Below are 14,026 nucleotides of genomic sequence, written 5' to 3'. Positions count from 1 at the left end.
AAAAAGAAAGAAAGGGGGAGGAGTTAATTAGATATAGGATGTCTTCAGATGCATTTAAATACTGGATACGCAAATTCTGATGTAATCTGTGTGTTTGGGCTTCTATAGCTGTATAGCAGTTGAAAGCTGTTTTTCAAGCTAAGAGACCTCCAAACTCAAAAATCAAGGTCTTAAAGATGGCATGGGCATTTGTACACTATGTGAAAGACAAAGGTCCATGAACCAGTCAATAGAAGTATCATGAAATATAAACTGGGATTTTCATAGCTGACGAGAGAGTTTAGCCACACAGTTCCCATTAATGTCAGTGCCAGCTGTATGGCTAACCCCCCTAATTGCCTACGAACAATTACATTGTTTTTCATCTGTGAAGGAAATATGACTCAGTCCTGAGCCCTGCTCTGCTTCTTTTGTATCACTCCTATGACACAAAGGAAAATACTCAGTTCTTCTCTGTTTCCACAAAGCACCCATCAGTATGTGGCAACCCCCATCATTTGTGGTTTATTACCTAACTAACATTCATAGGTCACTTTATAAAGTTCATCCTTTTCAGTCACTGTGAAGATAGAATTCCATTGCCTAATGAATTTGCAAATGCTCATTTTCCAGGTCCTAAAGGAGAGATGGGAGACACTGGCCCTCAGGGCCTACCAGGAATTCCTGGACTTCAAGGTCCAAAGGGCTTCAAAGGAGACAAGGGTGAGGAACAGTAGCTGTCATTTGAAAAGCACATGAGATTTTTTTTTGCTCATATATTTTCTAAAGCAATTGAAATGTCTTGATACAAATTAATACCTTGTAATTCCCATAGCCTGTAATACCGTAAACCAATAACTTATAACAGCACAAAATAAAAATGGATATTCACAAAAGCCTGATCCAAAGCTCATTGAAGTTCTACCTCAATGGGCTTTGGATCAGGCCCATGTGTAGTAAAGAAAGCAACAGGCAGGCATAAAAGCAGCTTTTAAAAGTTAAATCTCTCAGACCAAATTGACTGCACGCAACAAGAGAGTGGAATTTAGTTCATTAGCTATAACTTCATGCAAAGACTCCCATTCACTTTAATATTCTTTGGACCAGGCCCTCAGTGGTCACTCTACTATCATGTATTGCTCTAAGTATGGCCCAGCAGTTTCTTGCTTATGGAGAAAACATATTTTTAAAAACATGTTTAAAAAGTTGGTCCACTAAACTAACTGTTATTTAGAACAATGCTTCTCTGTTTGCAACAGTGTGATTTTTGGTATCCCTAAACACTTAGCACCTACACTTGAATAATCACTTGTCCCGACGATGGGTGCTGTAGATGAAACAAACTTATTCATAGATATTAAGGTCAGAAGGGACCATTATGATCATCCAGTCTGACCTCCTGCACAAGGCAGGCCACAGAATCTCACCCACCCACTCCTGCAATAAACCTCTCACCTATGTCTGAGCTATTGAAGTCCTCAAATCATGATTTAAAGACTTCAAGGAGCAGAGAATCCTCCAGCAAGTGACCCGTGCCCCATGCTACAGAGGAAGGCGAAAAACCTCCAGGGCCTCTTCCAATCTGCCCTGGAGGAAAATTCCTTCCCAACCCCAAATATGGCAATCAGCTAAACCCTGAGCATATGGGCAAGATTCACCAGCCAGATACCCAGGAAAGAATTCTCTGTAGTAACTCAGATCCCACCCCATCTAGCATCCCATCACAGGCCATTGGGCCTATTTACCATGAATAGTTAAAGATCAATTAATTGTCAAAATCATGTTATCCCATCATACCATCTCCTCCATAAACTTATCGAGTCTAATCTTAAAGCCACATAAGTCTTTTGCCCCCACTGCTTCCCTTGGAAGGCTATTCCAAAACTTCACTCCTCTGATGGTTAGAAACCTTTGTCTAATTTCAAGTCTAAACTTCCCAATGACCAGTTAATTTCCATTTGTTCTTGTGTCCACATTGGTACTGAGCTTAAATAATTCCTCTCCCTCTCCAGTATTTATCCCTCTGATATATTTATAGAGAGCAATCATATCTCCTCTCAACCTTCTTTTAGTTAGGCGAAACAAGCCAAGCTCCTTGAATCTCCTTTCATAAGACAGGTTTTCCATTCCTCGGATCATCCTAGTAGCCCTTCTCTGTACCTGTTCCAGTTTGAATTCATCCTTCTTAAACATGGGAGACTAGAACTGCACACAGTATTCCAGATGAGGTCTCATCAGTGCCTTGTATAACGGTACTAAAACCTCCTTATCTTTACTGGAAATACCTTGCCTGATGCATCCCAAGACATTAGCTTTTTTCATGGCCATATCATGTTGGCGGCTCATAGTCATCCTATGATCAACCAATACTCCAAGGTCCTTCTCCTCCTCCGTTATTTCTAATTGTCCCCAGCTTGTAACTAAAATTCTTTTTATTAATCCCTAAATGCATAACCTTACACTTTTCACTATTAAATTTAATCCTATTACTATTACTCCAGTTTACAAGGTCATCCAAATCTTCCTGTATGATATCCCTGTCTCTCTCTAAATTGGCAATACCTCCCAGCTTTGTATCATCTGCAAACTTTATTAGCGCACTCCCACTTTTTGTGCCGAGGTCAGTAATAAAAAGTTTAAATAAGAATGGTCCCAAAACTCATCCCTGAGGAACTCCACTGGTAACCTCCCTCCAGCCTGACAGTTCACCTTTCAGTAGGACCAGCTGTAGTCTCCCTGTTAACCAATTCCTTATCCACCTTTCAATTTTCATATTGATCCCCATCTTTTCCACTTCCACTAATAATGCCTCATGTGGCACAGTCTCAAATGCTTTACTGAAATCTAGGTAAATTAGATCCACTGTGTTTCCTTTGTCTAAAAAATCTGTTACTTTCTCAAAGAAGGAGATCAGGTTGGTCTGGCATGATCTACCTTTTGTAAAACCATGTTGTATTTTGTCCCATTTACCATTGACCTCAATGTCCTTAACTACTTTCTCCTTCAAAATTTTTTCCAAGACCTTGCATACTACAGATGTGAAACTAACAGGCCTGTAGTTACCTGGATCATGTTTTTTTTCCTTTCTTAAAAATAGGAACTATTTTAGCAATTCTCCAATCATACAGTACAACCCCTGAGTTTACAGATTCATTAAAAATTCTTGCTGATGGGCTTGCAATTTCATATGCCAATTCCTTTAATATTCTTGGATGAAGATTATCTGGGCCCCCCGATTTAGTCCCATTAAGCTGTTCAAGTTTCGCTTCTACCTCAGATATGGTAATATCTACCTCCATATCCTCATTCCCATTTGTCATGCTACCATTATCCCTAAGATCCTCTTTAGCCTTATTAAAGACTGAGGCAAAATATTTGTTTAGGTATTGGGCCATGCCTAGATTATCCTTGACCTCCACTTAGAGAGTTGTATGCAATACAAAAGAGAGGAAAAAGTCAAGCATGGTCCCATTCGGAATATATGCATTAACCATAGGTACCCAATCAGGTTGTGCATCCTCTTCTAAGCCATCCTCTGATTAAGAGGTTTGTCTTTGTGGTTATTGGTTCTATTAATCATTTGCCCTGGAAACCTGTGTTCAAATCCCAAGTGAAAATGAGTTTGATGGTCATCGCAGAGTTCTCATTTTGCATGTCACTAAACTACCACACACTGGACACAATTTAGCTCAATTGCCTGTTTCTGTCCAAAGAAACTAGAAGAGTGCATGAGGACTGAATTCTATTGGCAGAGCTATAAGTGGTTGCTTGCACAGCATTTGCATGCATCATACTTTGCTAAAGCCAATGCAGTTAATCTCTCTTTTCAATAAGTACTGAATGCACTTGAACAGTTTTTCAGGCAAAAAAAAAAAACGATGACATCAGAGTGTGATTCAATCAATGTCCTCTGCTACGATGTCCTCTCTTGATTAATGCTTTTTAAGTCTGTCAAACTAAAATGACAATACTGAGTCTAGTGGCTGTCAGCCTCTCTTTCAGGCCATTAAATGACAGTAAATGCCCTCCCCATCCGACATTACTGATTGCATACAGTTACTTATTTCTTAGGCATTAAGATGAACTGGATAACTACAGAAGTACAACACGATGGGTAGTTTGATGGGTGCTGGTGTTTTGGAGTTTTCAGTTAAGGGGTCCCAAGAAACTTTCTTAGAACTGTCATTTTTTAAGTTCATTTTTACTACAGGAAAGAGAGAGTGACACACACACACACAAATAGTGTAAGCCCCATGTCACATAAAGAATGTTTTGCTACAAATAATATACATAGCAGCATATTAATGGTAACAATGTCTTAGGAGATAAAGGAGAACATGGTGACCAAGGAACAAATGGAATTCCAGGGTATCCAGGCAAACCTGGAGAACAAGGTACGTAAGGCTACACCAGAGTACTCAAGAACATTGATCTATCTTCCTCTTAATCTGGTTTTCTAATATTTAATCTGTTTTTTCCCAATCTGGAATTCACTACTTAGTTTTTATTCAGTCCACATTCAGGAACAACTCACTACAGTGAGTGGGAGCTATGTGTGAGTAAGAACTGAATGTGGACTTCAGTATTTAGATCACAGTCTACATTCTAAATTATGTTGTTTATCTGTCACCTTCCTGTCTACCTATGGTGCAGTTTGAATCATGTCATTTTGTTAAGTGTGTAGATACTATAAACTGTAGCCTGTCCTAGTGTATGATAGAAACAGGGCCCAACGGAAACCACCCAACTGAAACTGAAACCACCCAGTCAATATCTTTGAGCAACCAACCAAACTAATAATTTTTGGAGTGAGGGGTGGCGGGGGGGAGGAGACTGTGTGTGTGTGTGTAAGAGAGAGAGTAAAAGAGAGAGTGTTCCTGTAGGGAAGTATGTTCCACCTGGAAAATGTATTGGAGATGGGATTTTTTGCAATCTGGAGCATTCTGAAGGCAAGAAAAGTTATTCTTCAGTGAAAAGTAACTTTATGAGCCAGAGATAAAATCCACACCTGGCAGTGATACTTTCAGCCATATTTAGATAGTGTGAAAAACCCCACCAGAGACAGATCAGATTCTCTGGTGCAGCCTAATGGGACAGAATGCACAGGGATGTGTGTGCAAATGTGGTTTAAAACTCTGCTCTCTGCTGCTCTGTGCAGGCCTGTCATCCCTGGGCTGCATTAGAGGAGTCTTAGGGTGCAATCCAAGAATTAGCTCAGTGTAAAGTTGTCCTGGCTACCTGCTTTCCTGAAGCCACAACCTTTTTTCTCTGCTGCCTTGACAGTCAGGAGAGTGTGTGGTGTAGGAGTTGCTACACTGGCTCTATGCCACCAGAGGATGACCCTCACACTGGGGCAATCTTCCTTTGGTTAAGATGGCTTTAAAGCCAGATCACACCAGCAGATAGATGGCACTGGAGAGTCTTGCCCTGTATAGAATACAGGTATTTTATCAATTGCTTTTAATATTGTGGATTTAGTGCTTTCAATTGTATGTCGCCCCTCAAATTTATGGTAAATGCATTTAAAAAACGGACTTACTATTTCTGCCTTTTTTTCTTCTTTGATTCCACTTTCTTTTTCTTGCCATATACCTTGGCACTATTTTTAAAGTCATCACTTCTCTCTTTTCCATCAAGTTGGCTTCCTCCCCACATACTCAGTGTTGCATTCTCTTTGGTCTTCTCCACTTTCTCAGTCTCTTTCTCTGTCCTCATCTTTTATTCCTATTCTCTTTTGTTTTCTAATTGCCTTCCCAAGCCTCCTTAGCCTCTTACTCCTCCCTCTTCCCTTTTCTAACCTCTCCTCTCAACATTTTCCTCCTCTTGCCTCAGTTCCACTTGTTCCCATCAAATCCACTCAGCCCACGATGATTCCCCTCCCTCAAATCCACTGCCACCCTCACTCAACACACAAATTACTCCCTCCACTCACTCAACCCACTCCAGAGGAAAACAGAAAGAAAACATTGAGAATGGAACATACAGTCTACTTTTTAACCACAAGCACATGGCATTTACATCTGCTTCTGCTAGCCCCTACTTAGCACAGTGACCAGCCCAAGGCTAGTAGTGCTGCATGGTTTGAGGTATTTATTCTTTCTTGTGACTCTTTATTTCGATCTTTTTTTTAACAGGTGAAGCTGGAGTTAAAGGAGATAAAGGAAACTCTGGCCTTCCTGGAATGAAGGGACAGAAGGGAGTGAAGGGGGACACTTGTGAGAATGGGACCAAAGGAGAGAAGGGAGAAAAGGGAGAACTGGGCTTACAGGGGCTAGATGGGGAAAATGGAGATAAAGGGGAAAAGGGAGACCTGGGCAAAAAGGGGGATTGTGGGGAGGCAGGGGAGAGAGGAGAGAGGGGAGGGAAAGGGGAAGCTGGAATAAAAGGGGAAAAAGGCAGCAAAGGAGACACTGGAGTTGAGGGTATTCCTGGGATGAATGGACAACAGGGAGAAAAGGGTGAGCCAGGTAGTAAGGGTGAAAAAGGGGACTTGGGACCAGCTGGTGTGATGGGACCTCTTGGTCCAAAGGGAAATCCTGGTAGTAAAGGGGCACGAGGAGCTAGTGGAAAGAAAGGCTCCAGAGGTATCAAAGGCTCCAAGGGTGATAACTCAAAAGTCCGAAGATCAGCTTTCAGTGCTGGCTTGTCAAAGTCTTTCCCTCCACCAAATGTCCCTATTAAATTTGACAAGATTTTGTACAATGACCAGGAAGATTATAATCCTTCTACAGGCAAGTTCAATTGTAGCATTCCTGGAGCGTATGTCTTTGCTTATCACATGACGATCAGAGGGCGGCCTGCTCGAATCAGCATTGTGGCACAAAACAAGAAGATAGTCAAAACCCGTGAAACACTTTATGGTCAAGAGATAGACCAGGCATCTTTCCTGATCATTTTGAAATTAAATGCAGGAGATCAGGTTTGGTTGGAGGTTGGACGGGATTGGAATGGGATCTATGTCAGTGCTGAAGATGACAGCATATTTACAGGGTTTCTTTTGTATCCAGATGATATTTTTGAGACCCTCGCATAAATATATGATGATAAACACATGACTAAGAAACATAACATTTATTTCACTCTGATTGTTAGTAGGAGGTGGAGGGAGAAGGGTGAAGGAGAAAGAAAGTGTCACTTTAGTGAAATAGATGTCATAATCTTTCTATACAAATATTTATATTTGTAATAAACTGATTAATTTTAACTAAGGAGCCCCAAAAGATACAGCCACCCTCTATGCTGAGGCCTAATTGTCATGATCATATAAGGAAATATTACACAAATTCATTCAGGAAGATATAGATCCCAAAGAGATTTTATTTATACTTCAGACCCATGCTAGATCATCAAATTGTTAAAATTACACAAAGTCAATATATTAGTTTAATTCAGATAAGGCCAAATCTTGCAGTAATTAGAAGTCAAAATGTCCATGGGAGTCAGTATTGAAGTTAGTTGGAGTTTCAAGTTTTAGCTAAGGATTGCAGGATTTGACTCAGAGATTAATCAGATACAATTGCAAGTAGTCTGTTTTTTCAAATCATGTTAATAGATTTAAAAATGTTTGCTATCAAACCAGTATTATGTGTTACTTTATACATAGTAATGCATGGAATAAAAGGTTGACTTAGCAATTGCATTATAATCACTCAATCAGTGCAAACTTCTTTGTTCATCAAATTATTGTTGTATTTACAAGAACTGAATATCTTTGGTACAGTAAAGAATAAAATAAGATGATTGCCTAATCTAATTTATTTTTTCCTATGATACACAGAGAAAAATACATTAATGTGTTGGTGGACAACATTGCAGCTGATGGAACGATTAGTTCAAATGATTTAGAGGAAAAGTACTTCTGTAAATGGTGTTTGGCTGAAGCATATCATCGTATGATCAGAAAGGTCCTATAACTCAGTGAATGTTTAATGAACACATGGACAACTTTTTAAGAATTCCTTTGCCAAAGCCAACCTGAATTTAGGGAAGTAAAAATAAGAAATGAAGTAATCTTGGGATACCAGAATTGATCTAGGTCCTTATTAGCTTAAGAAAGTACTGGATCAGAGGCCATTCAATGCCTTCTCTCACATTGATTAACTTTATAATTCCTTTTAGAACTTTAGAACAACATTGGACATATTCAGTATGATAAATGGAATGGTTCTGATCACTCTCTTGCTACAATGAAAGTGACATCACATATTCCTCTCTCCCGATTCTTGGTATTGGAACCATCACTTCTTAGGAAATCACAGTTCAACAGCTACCTGCACTCACAGACAAAATTATACTTCAAAAAGAATGACCAAGATAGCGTTCTTGTTCATGGGTGGTAGGATTCTAGAGTAACCATTCAGAGGGCCATAATCTCACTATGAATCTCACTACCCCTTTAAGACACAGCTAGGAGCTCACAACCAAAACAGTTTGTGTGTAATTAAGGAGGCTCCCCGCTCTGGCCTGGGATTGGCCTATATAATCAGAAAGAGGAACATGCGGAAGGGAGAGAGCAGATTAATTAGGAAGGGGGTAGTCATTAGAGAAGGTCTGTTTTAGGCTCCTGGTAACTAGCTGGACTAAGGTATAGACTTTGTTTTGCTGACTCTGTTTGGGAGGCTAGAAGCCGGGGTCTCAGATCAGGGCCTTATGAACTTTTCAGCAAATATTTTATGGACACACAGACCACAAATCTGGAAAGGATATAGAATTAGAGATTCAACAAAATGATTTGACCTCCTAAAGCTGGAAAACATCAAAAACAAACCTGTGGAAAATATTTTCCAGGGCACCAGATCAGTGGATATGTAGATGGGGGAGTGAGAGTCTCGGGAGAGACCAAAGTAAGGGGCAGCTTGTATCTGGGTTTCTTTCACCTTCCTTTGAAGCATCTGGTTTTGGCCACTATCAGAGATAGGACATGGACTTAGAGGGAGCTTGGGTCTGATTTAGTATGACTATTTCAATGATCAAAAAGGGGAATTCCCATATGGCTTCTTAGACAAGAAGTGGTAGTAAAAACTGTAAAAACCACATAAAATCCCCCAGAGATTAACCTTGATAGAAAGCCTGATTCCAAAACCCATGGAAGTGAATGGAAAACTAAGTTTATGGGTTTCAGGCCAGATCCTGTATGAATAATACAAAGATCCACTAAAACCTACAGCTTTAATGACATTAAACAGAATTTCAAAACATTAATTTAGCTTCACTCTCTGCCCAAGGCAGGCATTCTCTGGAGCATGAAATCGCATCCAACAACGTTAACACTGCCATAATGGCATTTCACCAAGAGAAAGCAACAGGCCCAGTCAGCTTTCCAATAGAATTGTACAGGCAATGTTTCTGGGAGAGATGTGCAACTCCACTAGTCACGTACATCCTCATAGTCCAAAGTGTCTTATATACAGATATACAAATTATATACATAGGAACCACTTCACCCATAATTAAAATATGGCCACCTCTGGGGTGTAACAAGGCAACGTTTTAACACTGTATAGCAACACAACACCCCATTTTAGACCAAAAGAGGAAGAAATTCAGTGTAGTGTTGCTACTGAAGATGGAATGTAGCCAGGACAACAAGGGTCTCTTGCATTTTTGCCAGTGGTCAAGACCTTGGTGCACATATAATCTGGATGGTGACACCTCAAAGCCCTCTAAATGGAGATTTGTTTCAATAGTGACTCAGAAGGAAGTCTGCTACATTCTGAATCAGCAACACTGTTTCTTGTCTGTGGAGCAGATGACTGTCTTTTAAATAGATGGAATGTTGCACACACTTTTTGCTGACTCCATTTACAATCATTTCCAGGTAGGTCACTTTTTTGGCCCAAACAGTTCAACTACGATCCTCCAAAAGGGGATCTATTTCAATGTTCGGAGTTGGTAACGTACCAACTAGTTTTGAGTTATGACTTTACTTTGTATATATTTTTAACACTGTTATTATTTGTAATACTGTAGCACTTAAAGGCCCCTACCACGATAGGGACCCCTGGTGCTAGGTAGTGCACAAACATATAGTGAGACAGTCCCTGCTCCTTACAATCTAAATAGACAAAACCGACAAAGGATAGGAAGGAAACATCCACAGAGAGTTGAAGTGAATTCTCCAAGCAGCCTGTCAGTTGCAAAGCAAGGAATAGAACCCAGGTCTCCTGACTCCCAGTTCAGTGCTCTATCTGCTGGATTGTGCTCCCTCTCAGCAAAGGACACTTGCTGTGGTTGGTTAAAGTTTTCTTGTGGTATTATTATATATTACAAAGTCCTGATCCAATGTAAATTGAAGTCAATGGCAGTCTTTTAATTGATTTCAATGGATGCTGGATCAGACTTTAAAGAAATACAGTGAATTGGAGAGGTTAAGTGGTCTTTTCATACTCGCTTCTCTCACTTAAATTGTCATCATGACTTCAATATCTTCTTTAAATACCACCATAAATCATGTACTTCATTTCTACTTTTTTTAATATTGTATCAAGATTAAGGCATAGCAAGGCTTCTTATGTTCACTGAGAAAATTAACTTCAGAGAACTTCTGTTAAATTCTAAGATAAAAGACAAGCCAATTTTAAAAGACTGATTCTATCTACCTGCAAAATTAAAAATGTCTGTCAACTCATCAGCCTCACAGCTCAGTTTAAACACTGGTAATTCAAATATAACATGTACCAGCTTTCAAGTAGTTGCAACTTAATTTGGTACTTATTCTGAGTATTTTAGTGTGTGGTTTGAATTCAGAGTGCTAACAAGATAAAGTATGCAGGGTATGGTCTATAAATTCTTTGACAACTGTTAAATATGTGGAAAAAATATTATAAGTTTGGCCTTCTGCTGTCACAGTCAGGACCGGCTCTAGGCACCAGCAAAGCAAGCACATGCTCGGGGTGGCACAATTCCAGCAGTGGCATTCCGGCCACCTTTTTTTTTTTTTTCTTTTATTTGGGCAGTTGCACTCTCGGAGCTTGTGGTGGCAAATTTTTTGCTTGGGGCAGCAAAAACCTAGAGCCGGCCCTGGTCATAGTACTACTTAGTTACTTGTGCATGCCCACGGCAATACACGCGGTCCACGTAACAGATGGCTGTATCTGGACATCCAACAATTTTCTGTTCTCCTTCTGAATTGTGAACTTTCTGTATGAATAAACTACATGTCATTTTCTGGGGAAAACAGCTCATCAGGGTTTGGGGGCTCTGCAGAAACTGTCCACATAGTCCTCGCTAGAAATTGGTTGGCTCTCTGTGGAGAACAGCAGCCAGTAATTCTATATGCAAGTTGTGAAGAGAGCAGGGATGCAATGGTAAATGACTCATTGTTCATGCAGGCCAAGTGTTGCCTGTGAATGGTTTGGAAGATACGAAGCCTTTGCTTCCTTACAAAACTCTGTGGGTGGAATTCACCTATGGTGCAGAGGGGCAGCACGAGTCCTCAATACATTTAAACCCTGAAGAAGGCACTATGTGGGGAAATTGCAAGCAGAGCATTTGTGCAGGCGTGTTGTGCACCCATACATGCTATGGAAAGGGTCTGGGCTAGCACGGAAGGCCATACGTGGGAGGCTGGGCCAGGCCAAGGGAGGGCCTGCAGGGTGCACATTAACACAAATCCAGTGGCCCTCAAGACCCCTGTGCGAATGGGATAAAGGGACTGTGACTGGTACTGCAGCTTGTAGGCAATAGTCGCTACTGTTATTGGCAGGGGCAGTGCAGCAGCCTGGCTCGCTGACGTGGGGATGGGATAGTGGATCTCACCTCTCCACTCCCTCTGCATTCCACCTGGTTAGAGTCTTTAGCCTCAGGTTTTATGCAGGTGGAATGAATTTTGTAATGAACCACTTCCTGGAAAGGGAGAGAGTAACACTGGATGGGTCACTGATAAGGCAAGCTGCTTTCCCAAAGGCTGGGTATCAGTTGCAGCCAGGTGGGAGATACTATTTCATACTTGTAAGTAACTTAGAACTTCTGGCCTGCTTGGTGATCTTTTAAAAAGTGTGTGTGAGGCATGTTTGTGTGCGTTCTATTTTTCCTTGTATAAACTTGATTTAATTCAGATAAACTAACTGGATTCTTGATAGATTTTAGTCAGGGTTCATCAGAGCTGGGGCCCATGAGAAAAATAAACGTGTTTTCAAAGAGAAAAGGAATGATCTTATCTAATATAAAATAACCTTAACAACAATGTGCTGAAAAGTATTGTTCTGCATTTAGTATCTTTCTTATTTCAGTCATACCAAGTGTTTGTTTATTAGTCAAAGTGCCTTTGATCAGATCAACTTACAGTGCGGCTTATACATAGCCCCAAACTAGTTTTAATTTTCCACACAAACAAATACACACATTAACCCCTTCCCCACCCCTTTGTAAGCAGAGATTCACAGAGCTCTTGCCCTGTTAGAATTTTCCTCTCTCTGAGAGGCCGTGCAAAACTTTCCTGATCAAAAGGCTTAATTTCTTTAAACCAAGCAAAGTGGAAGGAGGACTGAAATGGAAAGAAATATGCAGATTTGCTGTCTTGCTGTGTGTTGCACACTGCAAATCAGTGACACTTGGCAGGTCTATTTACATCTGCTGCAGAACAAGGCTTTATCCTTTTTGTTGCCTTTTTCTTAAATAAATCCCATTCACATCTGTTGCTTCTGTGATAAGGTGAGCGAGGAGTTCTATGAAGAGCTGAATTTTGGCTGGATATATAATAATTAGAGCTGCTTAGAAAACTTTTTTTGCTGAAACAGTTTTCCACTGGAAAATACCATTTCAGATTTTTTTTTAACCAAATCTGTAGACTGACAAGAATTCCCATGGGGGCATACATCCTGAAATGAATTTTTCTTTATTTTGAAATTTCATTTAGGAAAATAAAATTTCATTTCAAAACGTTAATTAAATTTTTCATTTTATTATGTCATGACATGTCAGTAGTATTGCATCTTGGCGTATCAAGTTCAGTCATATCATAGTGAAATATTCTATTCTCTCTATATTTGTTTAATAGTAAAGACAGCTGCTACTTAGTCAGACTGAAACATCTTATCTTATTTTCTAAGTCAAAATGTTCCTGTTTGACTCTTTGACCTAGAAAATAAGACAGGTACTCAGTATACTAATGTAGGAGCAGTTGTTTTCAGTAGCCTAGAAAAATGATTCTGGGCTATCACGACCTCTAGTGATGATAGTTTTCATTTCTGTAGTTCCCTCCATCTGAGAACCTCAATGTTCTCTAGAGACAGTAGTGAACGTGACCTCAAGCCACTTCTGTGAAGGGGGTATCATTATCCTCTCTATTTTAATGGAGGTAAACTCAGACAGAGAGAGGTGAAATGTCTCACCCCAGGGCAGACAGGACAAGCCAGGAATACTACCCTGATCCCAACTCCTGACTCTTTACAACAAAGACTTGCCACCATCCCACAGTATAACGCAAGTTCTCCTGAAAGAAAATCATCCTTAATGTCTCAGTCTCTATTTTTAAATGACTGTGCCTTTTACAACAAGCTGCAGTAGGAGGGGAAAAAAATCAGTGGGCTTGATTCTCCTTGTGCAGTCATTTACACTAGTGCCAAGTGCTTGTAAAGCCGAATGGGAGTGTTCTGCACTCACTTTGTGTTAATGTGAATAATTACACGAAGTAAAAGGAAGTGGAGACTCAGGCATAACGTGTTTTGTAGGACCTGCTAGGTACAATTCATACCCATTAAACTAACTAAACTGGGTTCTCATGTAGTCCCCATCATCACAGCGGGGGAACATCTAGATCATTAAAAAAGAGAAACTTATAAAAATAAATGGAAATCAAGTTGTATTTCTGTGCTCTTCTATTAATAATGCCCTAAATCATTTGAAATGAATGTGTGCTCCAGGACCTTGTCCATGTCACTGTCCAGTTTTCCATTTACTGTATTTATTCATGTGTCTGTGGAATCAGGCCTCTGTGCAACAGTTTCATGTTATACAATGTCTTTCACATCAGCACAAACTAAACAAACTACAATGGTATACAGGTTAGGGCCTGATTATGCCACCCCTTGATGCTGATGAGTCAGCA

The 14,026-nt window shown here is 40.1% G+C and overlaps 1 protein-coding gene across 1 annotated transcript in view; it reads left to right on the top strand.

The window, feature by feature from the left end:
* The window catches only part of OTOL1 (otolin 1), a 28,629-nt gene extending 21,617 nt beyond the window's left edge, over positions 1–7,012 (top strand). Inside the window, exons 5-7 of the mRNA XM_073358884.2 lie at positions 613–702; positions 4,302–4,373; positions 6,114–7,012. Coding sequence (XP_073214985.2) covers positions 613–702; positions 4,302–4,373; positions 6,114–7,012 — 1,061 coding nt within the window. The remainder of the gene's footprint in view (positions 1–612; positions 703–4,301; positions 4,374–6,113) is intronic.
* The last annotated feature ends 7,014 nt before the right edge of the window (positions 7,013–14,026 follow it).

Source organism: Lepidochelys kempii, chromosome 9, assembly GCF_965140285.1.
Source record: "Lepidochelys kempii isolate rLepKem1 chromosome 9, rLepKem1.hap1, whole genome shotgun sequence".
In the NCBI taxonomy this organism is placed as follows: Eukaryota; Metazoa; Chordata; order Testudines; family Cheloniidae; genus Lepidochelys; species Lepidochelys kempii.
The sequence above is the reverse complement of the archived record's forward strand: the minus strand, read 5'-3'. Positions and strand labels throughout refer to the sequence as shown.